Genomic DNA, 14,101 nt, shown 5'->3' on the forward strand with positions numbered 1-14,101 from the left:
GACTGAAGACACGTCATTGCTGTTGAGAGGTTTGTGTTTGTGAAGGTTTGTACAGCCCCATTAAAAAAGGAAAATGATTGCTATTCAAAAATGATTAAATCTCTATCTCCTGATTATGATTTTTGTAAAATATCTTCACAAAAGAAAATCCATTAAGAAAATAGGTACTGTGCTGCAGGAAATATCAGCAAATGGAAGTGCACAACAAAAGTTGTGTCTTTGGGTAATCGAAGCTGCTGCTGTTAGCTCCTGCTCTTTCAGGTTTCACTAATTGAAGTCCATTGACTTAAATCCATTGTTTGTATTAAGAAAGGGGGAGGGGAGGAGAAACAAAGGCTCTGGGGTTGGGTTTTTCTTTTTTCCAGTATTGTCCCTGTCAACATGCCACAGTTTCATCTGAAACAAGGGATGCATGAAGCTTTTCAGTCCGGGTTTTGTTTCCCTGTATTTTTTATATTTGTTTAATTTGCTGACTGGCAGCTCTAAAAAATCACTTCATCAGCATATCTGGCCCAAATACTAGACTTGACTTGAACATACCGATAGTGTCTTGGCTCATGGACAACTGAGACTGGTTTGAATTTTTATTCTGTGGTGTGTATGGGTAGAGGTGATGGAAGAAGAAAATAAAAGTCTGAAAATCTGTCTTGTTTCTTTCCCAGCAGTGCCACAGAAGTCAAGCCCCAAATGCTTCTTTTGATCTCGTTTGTAACCTCATGTAGCTTTGGAGAGTCACTTCTGACTTACAAGACCCTCTGTGGGAAAAGGAGCAGCTCTCTAATTCCACTGCTCAATTTTGCAGGCTTGTGTTTGAGTCCCTTGGTCCTTTTGCCTTCTCTGAAGCACCAGTGTATTGCATTTACTTTTGTGACCGGAGGAGCTGCCAAGCAATGTAATCTCATTGGCAGCTCTGTTTGCCCAACAGAGAAAGTATCTTCTCCCTCTCTGAATCCAGGGAAGTCATCTGAACTAGTTACTGTGGCAAGTCCTATCATGGCAAAATCCCAAATTAATTTACTACCTTATCTTTTTTCCAGGTACTCCACATCTGCATTCTCCAAACTAAGCAGAGTAGGGATCCGACATCCTCCACCTCTTCCTTTCATTGGAAACCTGCTCTTTTTCCGTGAGGTAGGATATGTTTTTCTTTGTATCAATCAAAGTGATGGGAAGAGTGGATAGGAGGCAGGAGGAATTGAAGGGAGTCCTACAATTCACTGGTAGCATCTCTTCAAGCATGTCCCTCTGGAAAGGGCAAGCAAAACTCAGCTTTTTGAATGAATTGGTAGAAGCAGTCATGCGAAAGCACCTGTAATTCCAGGGTAAAGTAAACTTAAGGGAAAGAAAATGTGTAAGCTCCTGCAGTTAATAATTTGAGCTTTTCCAAGAAAGTTCATACCCTCAGTGAAACAAACTTAGTTATGTGAATAGAGCAGATTATGTTAACTAGCCCCAACTGGTTTGTTCTGAGTGGTTTTGGCTCCTACAACCTTTCTGTTTGTTTGCACTTTTGCTGATTGTACATATTTATTTTAAAGCCTTTAATGTTGCTTGCTCCTAAGCAGTAACTGGAATTAGGTACTGCTGACTGTTGTTGCTCTGTGCCGCAAATATTAGGGCTGTGAGGAAGCGGTGGGATTTTGCCTCCGGATTTTATTCCCTTATTTTTCTCACCTATCCTCTTTTAATAGACTGCTAATGCTGTGTTTTATTCCTTGTTCAATTTCAGTAATATTGCTGAGGGTCTAAGGTACCTTAAGAATGAGGAGCTGCCATTTCTCTGGTTGGATTTTACAGTAAAATCTCTCCAGTGTGTCTCTGTTGCAGCCCAACAACTTTTGAAGAAATCTGGGCCAACTCCAGCTGCTGCCCAGTTTTCCCTTTTAAGTGCATGGTCATCAATAGCCATGCTGAGATTTGAATTATTAATGAGAATATATTGCCTCTTACCTTGGTCTTCATGGTGATTGTTCTGTCAATATCTGACTCATTATTAGATAAAACCCTTTTAAATACCAGTTTTACATGTACATCTGATTTCATTTAGAAAATAGCATAAAAGGTAGACTTAATCCGCTCTAGATTAATTTGAACTGGAGTTGGCAGGGTAACTTTAGTTTACAAGGGATTCTGGTGGTATGGAATGCAGACCAGTTCACCTTCACTCTTCTGGTTTCAATTCAGCTGGATGGCAGAAAGCCACTCATTCTGTAGCTCCTTGGTGGTGAAATCCAGTTATCATTAGTCACCTGCTAACACTTGCTGTTAGGTAAAGTTGCTAGAGATGAAGTTATTTTGGTATGTTCTAGATAGGCTTGCCCTGTACCAGTATACAGGTGTAAAGGTTTTGGGAAATGACCCAAAATGATCATATGATCTTTTAGGCAAATTTCATTACTAGAATAGCATTCATTAAATTAATTTAAAGCAGACTAATGCAAAAAAGTTAACCTTGATTTTACTACCTTTTAGGAAGAAAAATAAAGGTAGCTGAGAAATTGTATCTCAGGATACCAAGAAATAGCAATTTCAGACAGAGTTTTGAAACAGAGTTGAGTGGTAGAAAGCCCCAAGCACCACCAGGCTGGATGTTCAGCACTATGGCATTTCACCACCCGTCTTCTCCACCGTGTTATTGCTGCCAGTAAAAATGGGCAGGGAGGAGTCCAGGCTCTTGGTAAATTTTCTTCCTTCCATCGTATATTTTGACATTTTTTCTGAATCTGCTCCTGGGGCTGCTTTCTTCGAATAGTGCCCATAGCAATGCGCCAGTAGTGGGAACTCTGCTTTTATACTGCAGGCTCTTGTCTAGGAGAGCATTTGCAGGGACACAAGTGCTCTCACTGCAGTCAGTAGAGGACATCGTCCACTTTCAATTTCCCAGCAGGGGAGAACCAGGGCTTGCCCATCACCTTACTGGACCTAGGGATGGTTTTAGCGGCTTAGCGCCCTTAAAACTGAGGGACACAGCTGTGCATGAGTAGTGGCTTGTTGGGGTTGGGTTTACTATATATATATATTTTTTTTTTTTTTTTAATAGGAAATAGAAAAAGGTTAATCTGTTCTGTTGCTACACATGTAATATTAAAAAGTTCTTGCCCATCCATGTTTATGCAACCATTCTCTTTCAACTGAAGTAGCTGTTCAGAGAGTCTTGCTTTTAAACAGGCCAGCCCTTTCTTAGTATTGCTAATCTTGTGCGGGGAAAACACAAGAGCCACACTCCCATTAAATCATCAGACTAGTGCTTTTCAACCATGAACATTTATTTCAAAGGAATTAATGAATGGTGACTAAGAGGAATGAATTGATATGTGCCGTATGGGAATCTGCATATGTGTAATTCATACATTTCCACTGTTGAATTTGGTCTGCAAATTAGCACAGGTTGAAAAGCCCTGAACACAAGTGAGATTTGGGTGATAAAAGGAAATCAAGAGGCTTCAACATATACAGCCTTGCAGTCCAAAAAGTGTCCTCATCTCATGGCTTCAGGCTTTTCTCCTAGAATATGATTGTTAGAAATTTAAGAAATAAAGCAGGAGAGGAAGTCCCTTTGACATAACAGAGTAAATATAGGACCTGGGAATTTAAGAAAAAACATTAAATATAAAAAATCTCAACAAAATTGTGTAAGCAGTATTTTACAATTTGTAATGGCATAAATTCAAGGATTTGCTTGTCTTTTCCCTAACTTGGGTGTAAATCACTTCTGCTGAAATAAATGGAGTTTCCTGTTTTGCTGCACTGTACACGTGAACAGAGCTTCAGGCCTTATCCTTTTTTTTTTTTTGCAGTTCTTCAAATGGGCCTGAAAACAAAGGAGCAGTGCAAGCAGGATTTGACCACTAGTTCTGGGTTGTGGGGCACTTAATAAACTCTCAAAGTTCTTTTAAATAAGAAAATATTTCGTTCATGAGATTTTTTTTTTTTTAAAGAATTATTTCAGGGATTTCTTGAATGATATATTTTTTTGAGTAAAATAGTAGTAGCTGTTAATACAGTATCTCTGAGAGGGGAAGTGTGAAAAGTAAGGGGGCTAAGGAAAATGCAACAGGAAAGACCTATCTCCATCATCGAGAAGCAGAGTTTAAAAGCTGGCTTGGGGAAAACCAAGTTATTTTACTGTAAGTCACCCCTTCTCTCTCAAGTACAATAAAAGGAGATAATCACACTCTGAAACTAAAACATATCCAAGTTAATCATCTTATCTCAACAATGAGAAGATAGGAAATTATTGCAGTTCTGCAGCTGGGAAATTATCTGAGTCCAAGATATTAGATTAAAAATTCTTCCATTGCATGAGAACAAGTTCTGGTGGTAAGTCTGATGTAATAGTAAATATGATTAGGCTGCTTAAAAAAAGCAGCATGTTCAATTTTTTCCAATAACTGAGCAGACTTGCAGCCGACAGGCTGCTGTTTTGCTACAAATTCCTGACTGTTCGCTCACCTCTCCATGTGCTGCATTTTTTCTATGAGTCTGGAAAAAAGTGAGGGTTGTTTGTGATAGCTGTGTAATGGTTGATGCAGGGGTACCATACATGTACATGGACTTTCACACATGGGTCTGTATGGGCTTTATAGCAGCAGGTTGCAGAAAAACTAAACCAAACTCTTTTATCAATTCCCAGGCTAATGATTTTATTACGTGACAAATGCTCTGAAAACTGAGAAGCCACATATCCACATCACCCTTTCTCTCTGGAAAACACTTGACCTGTTGCTATGGCTGTGCTGTGCTTTTCTCCCCCTTTCCCATGCCTTTCCTAAAATGACAGCTGTGCTGTTTTTAAATGTCATTGGCTCTGACATTTGCACGGCCCTGGTTGCCTGGTGCTGTACCTGTGTGCACTGCTCCCTAGCCAGCCTCCTGGAGAGCCACGTTGTGCTGCAGTAGCCTCGGGGCTGGCCCCTGATGTTTTGGGGGGTTGGTAGGTGTGGGGGTTGCTGCCTTGTTTTGGTCCTTGGTAGGTGGGATATGCAGTTGCGTGCAGCTGAGTGATGTGCTCTGGGTCCTCATAATGGCGTGATCATGTGTTGCTTCCCTCCTATTACTCCTAGCAAGCTCCAGTGATGCTTTTGACTGTCTGTGTGCTTGCATCCCTGCCTTGCATGTTAATGAAAGACATAACTCTCTTTAGCCCCTCTCAGCTTGGACAGGATACTCTTTGTTTACTCTGTTTATTTCAGTCTGGCCTACTTGTAGTTCCTGGGCTACCCCGGAGCGGCCCATTTCTGCTGAATGGAAGTGGGGGCTGTGTGGGTGCTTTGTCTTGCTTTCAGTTTGGGATCTGGCTGGGCTGTGTTGTTTTATGGCTGATGGGTGGGAGTGGAGAAGGGGGGAGTGCAGGGAGGAAGCAGAGAGCAAACATTATTTTTTTTTTCTTCACTACACATCTGCCAAAAGCATCCTTTGAGTTGGACGTAAAGAAAAATAAAAGGCAGAGTCCTTGCAGGAATGAAATTAACCCTATGTCTAATTTTTAGCCTAGAAAGCAGTGTGTGGGTGCTTAGAGAGAGAGGCTGCAGTGTTTACTGCTCTGGAATTTAATGACACAGCATTCAAACCTAAACAAGGTTGGAGAGAGGCAAATGGTGAGGGGAGCAAAGAGGGGGGAAAGGAAGGAAAAGGAGCTCTCAGGCTCTGGACCTGGATTGAATTACAAGAATAATATGGCTTATATTGACAGTGAAAGCCTGCATATGGTTTTGTGTTTCTTTGTGCAGATAAACAAGAGAAGAACAAGATAGGGAGTGTGTGTTTTGCAACTTGATAACCCTTTGTGTGGAACCAGAAAGGGTGGCTGTGGCATCACCAACCAACCTGTCTTTATCTCCCCCAGACGTCTGTGTGCATCTGCTGTGGGCTTCTGACTGCCAGAACAGACCTCTTGGGGTGATCCAGGTCTTCTCTTACGTCCTGGGAATGCCATCACCCTAGACTGGGAGGCATGTACATGCAAGTGATGTAGATCTCAACCTAGCCATGTCACTGTCTGCAACATGACAGAAAACTTGGGGTTAAATGTGGGTTTATGTATCTATTTCTACATCTATAAAGCCAGTCTTTCTCCCCTTTAAAGATGTGTATTTTCCTAGTTTCATGTGATATTCTGTGCTACCTCCTTTGATCAGATGTTAGCATTGTCAGATAACCTGACAAAGTTGGTGCAGTGTCTGTTTGTGGGAACTGAAAGCCGGAAATCAAGACAACTGGCTGTTTCCCACTTGACTAAATGCTATTTGCAGCTTTCAGCAAGAGCTGGACCTCAGTTTCTGAGATGAGCATCAGGTAGAGCTGTGCTATAGCTCACCCCAACTTCTCCCTGCCCTGGTGGGATCTCAGCAGGGTGAGCCTTTTTCTGGGGGAACAGTGTGTGTACCTTGGAGACCCTTCTTTAGAGACACAATGTCCCCAGCTTCTTTGCACTTGCAGTGTTTCCCATAACTGTGTTTGCAAGATACCCCTGAATGTGATCCCAACTTTAAGTAATATTTATGGAAGCTGAGACAGTATTAGGGTGCACAAAGCAACTGGTAGGTTTTATGTGACAGAAAAATGGGATGAATCATCACTGCTTTGCTGGTAGTGAATAATGGTGACCCATGCAATGAAGGTGGTAGTGGCCATGACAGACGCCTTTGCTCTTCTGGACTATACCATTTTTCCTTTGAGGGAAGAAACAATTCCTTTTTATATTACAAGGAGTGGTGTGCTGGCTGTGTGGCTTTTGCCTGGAGCCGCTCTAACATCTGTTTTTGTGCAGGGCTGTGTGAATGCTTCCCATAGACCTCAGCAGCTTCCCCTAGAAGGAGATGCAGACCTCACTGATGAGCATCATCATGATTTTGGTACCCCTTAACCCATGTTTTGGTTGTTCCTTTTGACATACTTCATGCTTGCTTTATTAAATGCTTCATGAGGGGAAGAGGCAATGGCTGGGGCAACTGGTAGCTGTCAAGTGGAAAGGGGATGGTGTTGTTTGTGGCAGTACAGCAAGTGAGCAGAGACTCCCTAATCATGCTCTTGGCTTTCCTCAGACTCTGTGTGATTTTGGGCAAGTCTGACCAGGGCAAAACTTTCTTCTTCTCTGGGTAAGCAAATCTCTTGCTTCACCTTGGGCCTCTTTTATCCACCTGCAAAACAGTAAAGATGGTGTTCTGGAATAGATAGGTCTGCTTTTCGATTAGGTTATGGTGAAACATTTTGAACAACTTCTCTGGGGCCTGTTAGATTTGGGAAGGCTGAGATCACTGCTGTCTTAAATGGACTGGGACGCTCAAGGCCAGAGGGAATTTAAATGTTTTTGCAATATTCATAGAGCAAGTGGGGCTGTGAGTTAATGCCAGACCTGAGTTCTGGCCTATGAATGAAGGTATCTGAGTGAGGTGGGTCCCCAGCATAACAGCGCTGAAGGATACTTCTCTGCTCTTCTATGCCATCCTTGACCACTGCCCTTTGATGGGTTTTTGGTGGCACCTGCCAAATGGCTACCCAAGATCTGTTAAAGCAGAGGTCTGCATCAATAAAATGACATCTGGCTCATCAGAATGGTGTAGGGGAACTTTGCCACGTGTTATGCTTTTTGGAGAGTATATTTGCACGTTCATCACATAACTCTCTGGAATTTGCTATGTAGCCCGCTCTTCAAGCAGCGTGTACTGCTAAATTAAAGCCAGCTCTGGCCTGACATGCAGCAGCAGTGAACCCAGACAGCTGAGCTACACGGTGCTTGGGCTGAGAGAATGGGGTAATGTGTAGTTGCAAAGGTAGTAGCATGCAGGTAGAGCCTGTGTAGTCACAAACTGGACTTTACCTTGGACTCCAGAAGAAGTCGGGACCTTCACCGTGAAGAGCAGCACAGTAATGGTATGTTTGAACAGGAGGATTCCAACAGCTGTTGTAGTAAACTCAATGGGCTTTTACACGTGAACTTAAAAAACCAGGACTATTTCTTGGGCGTGACTGTCTTCTCTTCAGTTTTGTCTGTAGTCGCACTGGCCTGGAAAGAATGAGGTTGGAATAGATAAATTCTTTTAGTCCTTGAAATCAGGAAAGAAAGCAACAGAGTCAGGCTGTGACGAATAAGAGCAACTCTGTTATTTTACATGAGATTGTAATTTGCTCACATTACCTGTCAATTTGGAGTTTAGAAGCATCCTATGTTGTTCATCTTCTTATTGCATGTGGAGAACCCCACATTCAGAAAGCCAGTTCTTCTATATCAGTAAGACCACTATGTATAATAATGGCCAGGTATCAGTTGTAATACTAAAATTATAGCAGGCCCAGATTGGTTATTGTGAACAGTTGTTATCCATGAGCCAACAAATTTAGCAGAGTCTTAACTTCATTAGCAGTGTCTAAATGCATTAGCCATATGCTCCTCAGCATATGGGTAAATACATAACAATTTATTTTCATTAGAGTTTTCTTACACGTGCTGCTAACCCGAGCTCCACTAGAAATGTTTACAGCATGATATGTCTTTTCAGATAAGAAGCTGACTTTCTGTACAGCAGGTCATCCTGAAAGGGTGACAAGCAAGATAGTTCCCTGTCCTTTTCGAGAACAGGTGGGTGCAGCTGCTGTGGGTCTGATCCGCTGCATTTAGCTAGGCTTGGTTTCTGCAAGGCTTTATATTAAAATGAATAATAGAAGGCTTTAGAGAACTGCCTATTCAAACACGTGCTGTTAAATCCCTGGTATTCATTGTGTGCTGCCCTCTGGTTGCTTGTGATGCACCTCAGATGGCTTCACCACCTGCTAACTTCATAAGACTCATGAGCTTCTGGGTTCTTCCCACTTCCCCCCTCCCCAGGCAGGATGTAGAGCTGAAATATAACTTCACCAAAGAGGGACCGAGCATGAAATTAGGTGGTACTCATGGCCTGTAGTCAAATGGATGCAGTGCTGGAAAGGCAGGGTGAGTCTGTAGGGTGAACACTGATCAGGGCTGTGAGGGCTTCAGTAGCTGCAAAGTGGCACAGATGTAACCCGGCCATTGTGTGCTCAGGGTTCTCCTAATTTCTCAGAAATAAATGAAAAGCTATTTTCTTGAGAGCTTTTCTAAAAAAAAATTTGATAAGCATTTATGCAGCTTGATCCAGAAACATGAGTTGCCTAGAAAGACATTGATGTGTAAGAAAGGACCGATCTTATTGGAGAGGTAGAAAGTTCAAAAGTTAATCTATTGCTCCTCAGTCTCAGAGGCCTCGGTACATATCTAAATTTAGATGGTAATGTGAAACAAGAACCAACTGGAGTTGGATTCTAATCAGGTTTTTTTTGAGAACTGACTGGGTTTTTTATTGTGGTTGGGTGGTTTTTTGGTTGGTTGGTTTCTTAGAAAACAAAAATCAACAGAAAGCCTAAACAAACCTGTGTGCTTTGAAAAGAAATGTGTTTCAAATTGCTGTATTTTCTTTTTGTCTTGGTCATCATGCAGTGCTGATGAATGGATGAGTGAACTGAACGGGAAGTCTTGGGTTGTCCTTGGACTTTTTAACTGTTCCTTTTGTTTATTAACTATTAGCCTTTTTTCCTGCTTAAATTTTCTAATTTTGTAATACTCTATGAATTTTATAAGATTTATAATAAGGTAGAGGGAAAAGTGTTCTTTGGACAGTTGCACTGGGACAGTTAAATATTCAGGTACCAAAAATAACTCGCTGAGCATGGGTAACTTATTTTACCTTACTACAAGAAAATTGAAAATTACAAGCAAGAGAAAAAAAGAAATTGAAACTGAGCTACATGTTTCAAAATATTCTCAAATATGTATTTTTATAATAAAGTATGCAAGAAACAAACATAAAAATAATTGCAAATTAGTCTTTGCTGCTATTTGCTGAATTTCCATAATTTTTGTGCATTATATCCGATGGCTTTTTTTTGTTTCTGTGAGTATAGAAAACTGTTAGCTTTCATAGGCAGGATGATGCCCGGGGTGATTTTGGTAGGATTAGTGAAAGTTGGGCTAAAGGAGCCATAAGAAGTCACATTCAATGATGAGTTGAAATATTCTCTGTGAAGTTGAGTGGGACTTTAAACATGCTTGTTATTTTTCTGCTGAACAGTGCTTTTCCTGTTCTACTCAAAAGGGAAAAGGGGAAAAAAATACATGGAAAGGGCAGGTGTTGGAAGGCAGTCTCTCTTTGGACACACAGAGAAAGGGGATGGTGTGTCCCAAAGTCTTCACTTATTTGTCTCCATTTGCTTTTATTTCCATATATTGAGAGGAAACAGTGGGTGATAAGCCCTAAGGGACGTTGTGGCTCTAGAGAGTAGTCTAGGAAAGAAGCACAAAGAGGTATGAATAAGAAATTGGTGCTTCATCCATGATTTTTGTGAAGGCGTGAACACATCTGCCTTGATCTGTTAATACACTGCAACATGTGGTGTGTTGGAAAAAGCATGTGATGAGGCAGAAGGAGCAAGGATAGCATTTGATTAATCCTTACTTTTGTTCCACTTCTGAAGGCAGTCTAGGACAGGAGCACCTTGCAGCCAAAGTGGAATGGAAAAGGCACTTGATCACAGAAAATGGGAAAATGGAGAGCTTTGGGGGGGGGGGGGGGGAGCTGTTGGTGACCTTATACCAGAGGTCTCTGTTTTAATAAAGAGTCTTATAAAGTTCATCACAGATAGAATTAGGGACCTTGCAAGTATCTTGTACTCATATTTGTGTTTATATTTTTCCCTACCTTTTTTTTTTTCTCCCCAGTGCTCCAGGGAGCCATCTCTAAGACCTCATAAACGCGAGATTTCATTTTCTAATGCTATTTCATTTCCTGGATGGAGGACCTGCCACGAGAAGACCAGACCTCAAATTATAATAGCCCTATAAATAACTCCCTAAGGCAAAAGGAAAAAAAGAAAGCCTTTGAAAGACAACCACAAATGCAAAAATGGGGGTTTTGGGTTCTTGCAGAACCAGACTAAGCAGTTCTTAGTTAGGACATGGTTAATTTTTGGGTTTCCCCGTTTATCTCTTTGCATTGTTTACTTACAGAATTATATCTCAAAAGTCCTCTGAGGTCTTTTGCTTGATCTTAATTTTCTACAGTGTTTTGGTGCCTTTTGGGCTGTCTATAGATCCTGCTAGAAAATGGAGTTTCCAGGTAAAATTGAAAGCAATTCAACAAACTGACTAAAACAAATACAATGATGGATTGAGTAAAATTAGTCTGAAAATGCAACTTTTTCTTCTTTCTGGGTGAAGTTGTTTTAATTCAGCAGACCCAGACAGTCTGCCTGCTTTCTACTGGAAATCTGTGCAGAATTGGCACATCGACTAGAATAAAAACATTCCCGAGGAATCGGCGTGTTCTGTCAAAACATTTGAACAGCTCCTGTCTCCCAGAGCACAGCACTGCTCCGGAGCCGGCAAGGGAGCTCTGCAATGCATGGTGCAGGCTTCCCCTCCAGCCTCCCATCTCAAATCCACCTTTCTGCATGAGCATGGGCCAAGTGTTTCAGGTTCAATTATATTTAGCTGTGGAGGTAGTAGAGAAGGCAGTTTACAAGAGCCCTTTGCACCATGGTGTGACCTGTGTAAGGCTGTTCTTCCTCTGCTCCCACTAAGGCTGTGTTGTACATGGAATCTTTCAGGTTGCAAAAGACTCGAGTCCAACTGTTAACCCAGCAGTGCTAAATCCACCACCAGACCGTGTCTTTAAGTGTCACATCTACATGTCTTTTAAATACCTCCAGGGATGGTGACTCAACCTCTTCCCTGGGAAGCCTGTTCAGTGCTTGACAGCCCTTTTGGTGCAGAAATTTTTCCTACTGTATGAGGGAAAAGTAATGAAGTTAAGGTTGGAGGATCCCAGTATCTTCCTGGAGCAGGCTGGGTCAATATAGTGGCTGGGGACAGGTAGGCTGGCAAATCTGAGCTCCAGGAGAAGTCCTGCTGCGCAGGGGTGGGATTCCCCCCTGACTGATGTCTCAGTGCCACGTCTCTTGCTGCTGCATGACTCTGTTATGTGTGAGGCTACCCTCTGGCAGCAAAGTTCAACCTCTGTGTTGTGGAGTATTAATAACAATAATTTTTATGATTTGATCAATTAAAAAAAAAAAGTAGAAAAAGTTTGGCTAGAAAGTGGTACATAGCAATTACAGTGTTTAAAAGAGCAAAGTGTGATGAAACTCAACCTTTTCAGTTTGACACTGATTGCTTTACTTTTGCTAAGTAGTATCTTAGTCCCCCAGCACTGAGGTGAAGGGGGTCTTGCTAGTGGGCTCTGCTCAGTATGAATGAGACTGGTAAAATCAGGCCTGCAGACAATTTACTAGAGATATTGTCTGTCTGTTATTGAGACTAATTGCTTAGGAATGTAATTGTATAATTCCTGTTACCAAAATTGATATTCCCTGCCTGACTCCAGCCAAATGAGTTTTTATTTTTGCAGAATTTCTGGGCTGTTGCATGATAAGGCGTTGTGGTGGACAGCAGGCAGTCAGCATTTGAAACAAATGAGGTTTATTCTTCATGCTTTACACAGAGGTGTGTCTTAAGCAGTACTTTACTGTGCGGATGCACTAGCAGATGGTGTCCTTTAAGGCTGTACATGTGACAGTAGCCTGTTTGAATGCATATCCATGCTGGTTTTAACACCAGCAGGAAATTAAAGTCCAAATAAGCCACTTCCCTTCCCCTGCTCCTTCCGGTAAGCGAGGGACCAAAAAAGTGCCTGGCTTTCCTGCTGAAAGCACTCCTCACAGCGATGATGTGGCTGGTATGGAATAACTGCGTGGTCACACCCACACGGTGCTGAAACTCTACACCCTTTCTGAAACCAGGGCAGTCTCCTACCTGCTTGCCTAAGCCATGTCCGGCAGAAAAACCATTTATAAATTAGCATAAAAGTAAACAAGGGGGGAAGGCAAGCAGCCTGATGTATGTGCTTAACTTGTTCTCCATGGCACATGCCCAGAGAGCAATTCAGTATCATGCAGGTACAAGTGGCATCACTGAGAAATGTGATGGAAGACAATGACCTGTACCAGCCACATCAGGGAGGGCAGAGGTGGCTCACAAACCAGCCCTAGATCTGCATGGATTAGTGTCAGCACAGCAGACTTGCAGGGGATGGGCTGTGAATGTGCATTCCTAACTCTATTACTTATCCCCTGGGCCAGAGGGGCCAGATGTGTTTCATTGCATAGGCAACATACATAATCTGTGAATGATCATTCCTGATGGATCCCCTCCAGACAGTCCAGAAGTTACATTACTGAGCCCAGACTACTTTGTGTAGAAAGACAAGACCACCCCATCCAGTGCCTTTAGGGAAGGGAGAAGGTGGAATTGCTGTGATTTCACATTTTATCAAGCAGCTGTATGCTCCTTGGACAAAATGCTTATATACTAGTGTTTAACCAAAGGCAGCTAAAGCCATGCTTTGGTACCCAAAAGTGTAACCATATGATTTGTCACAGGAGTTAGCAGGTGTTGGTACTTTTAAATGTTGCTATAACTCCTTTTATTTAGTTATGCAAAGTCTAGCCTGCTGCACTTAATTTTGTCTTAAGCATATACTATGCTGACAAAATACGGTCACCTTTGGGACTTAGGTTTCTGGAAACTGAGGTTTCCCATCCCTGAAAACCTGGGATAGGGCTCTGAGCAACCTGATCTAGTTGAAGGTGTCCCTGCTGATTACAGGGGGGTTGGCCTTTAAAGAATGCCTTTAAAGGTCCTTTCCAACCCAAGCTATTCTATGATTCTATGACCAAATAGATGAAAAGGTAACTCATTACAGTATGGCTATATGGGAAGGGAAAGCATGTTAAAATCCTTCTCTGAACCATTATGGTAAATACACGTTAAAAGGCTTTAAGACCTTGCACAGTGACGAGCCCATCTTTTCATAGGAGAGGTCACTGACTGCAACAACAGTGTCAGAATTGAAGCCTCTTAATATATTATATTACTGTCTTGCAAAGATCTGAGACTCGGGTTTGTGCGGACTTATCACTGCCCTAACACAGGGGCATTCCCTTGATGTGCCGGAAGCTTATCATCTGGAAAGGGAGACTTGGAAGAAAGGAAGTGTGCTTGCAGTTTTGTGGGCAAGGCAACTGAAGGCTGTGG

At 42.1% G+C, this 14,101-nt stretch overlaps 1 protein-coding gene across 3 annotated transcripts in view; it reads left to right on the top strand.

Moving 5' to 3' along the window:
- Positions 1–14,101, top strand: part of TBXAS1 (thromboxane A synthase 1) — a 260,715-nt gene that overhangs the window by 84,009 nt on the left and 162,605 nt on the right. For all 3 annotated transcript variants that reach the window (XM_042050428.1, XM_042050426.1, XM_042050427.1), the window contains one exon: positions 1,038–1,131. In XM_042050428.1, the coding sequence (XP_041906362.1) occupies positions 1,038–1,131 (94 nt within the window). The remainder of the gene's footprint in view (positions 1–1,037; positions 1,132–14,101) is intronic.

The sequence above is a fragment of the Corvus kubaryi genome, unplaced genomic scaffold (assembly GCF_017639235.1).
Source record: "Corvus kubaryi isolate FWS band 111438036 unplaced genomic scaffold, C.kubaryi_AGA036_p1.0 74, whole genome shotgun sequence".
Lineage (NCBI taxonomy): Eukaryota > Metazoa > Chordata > Aves > Passeriformes > Corvidae > Corvus > Corvus kubaryi.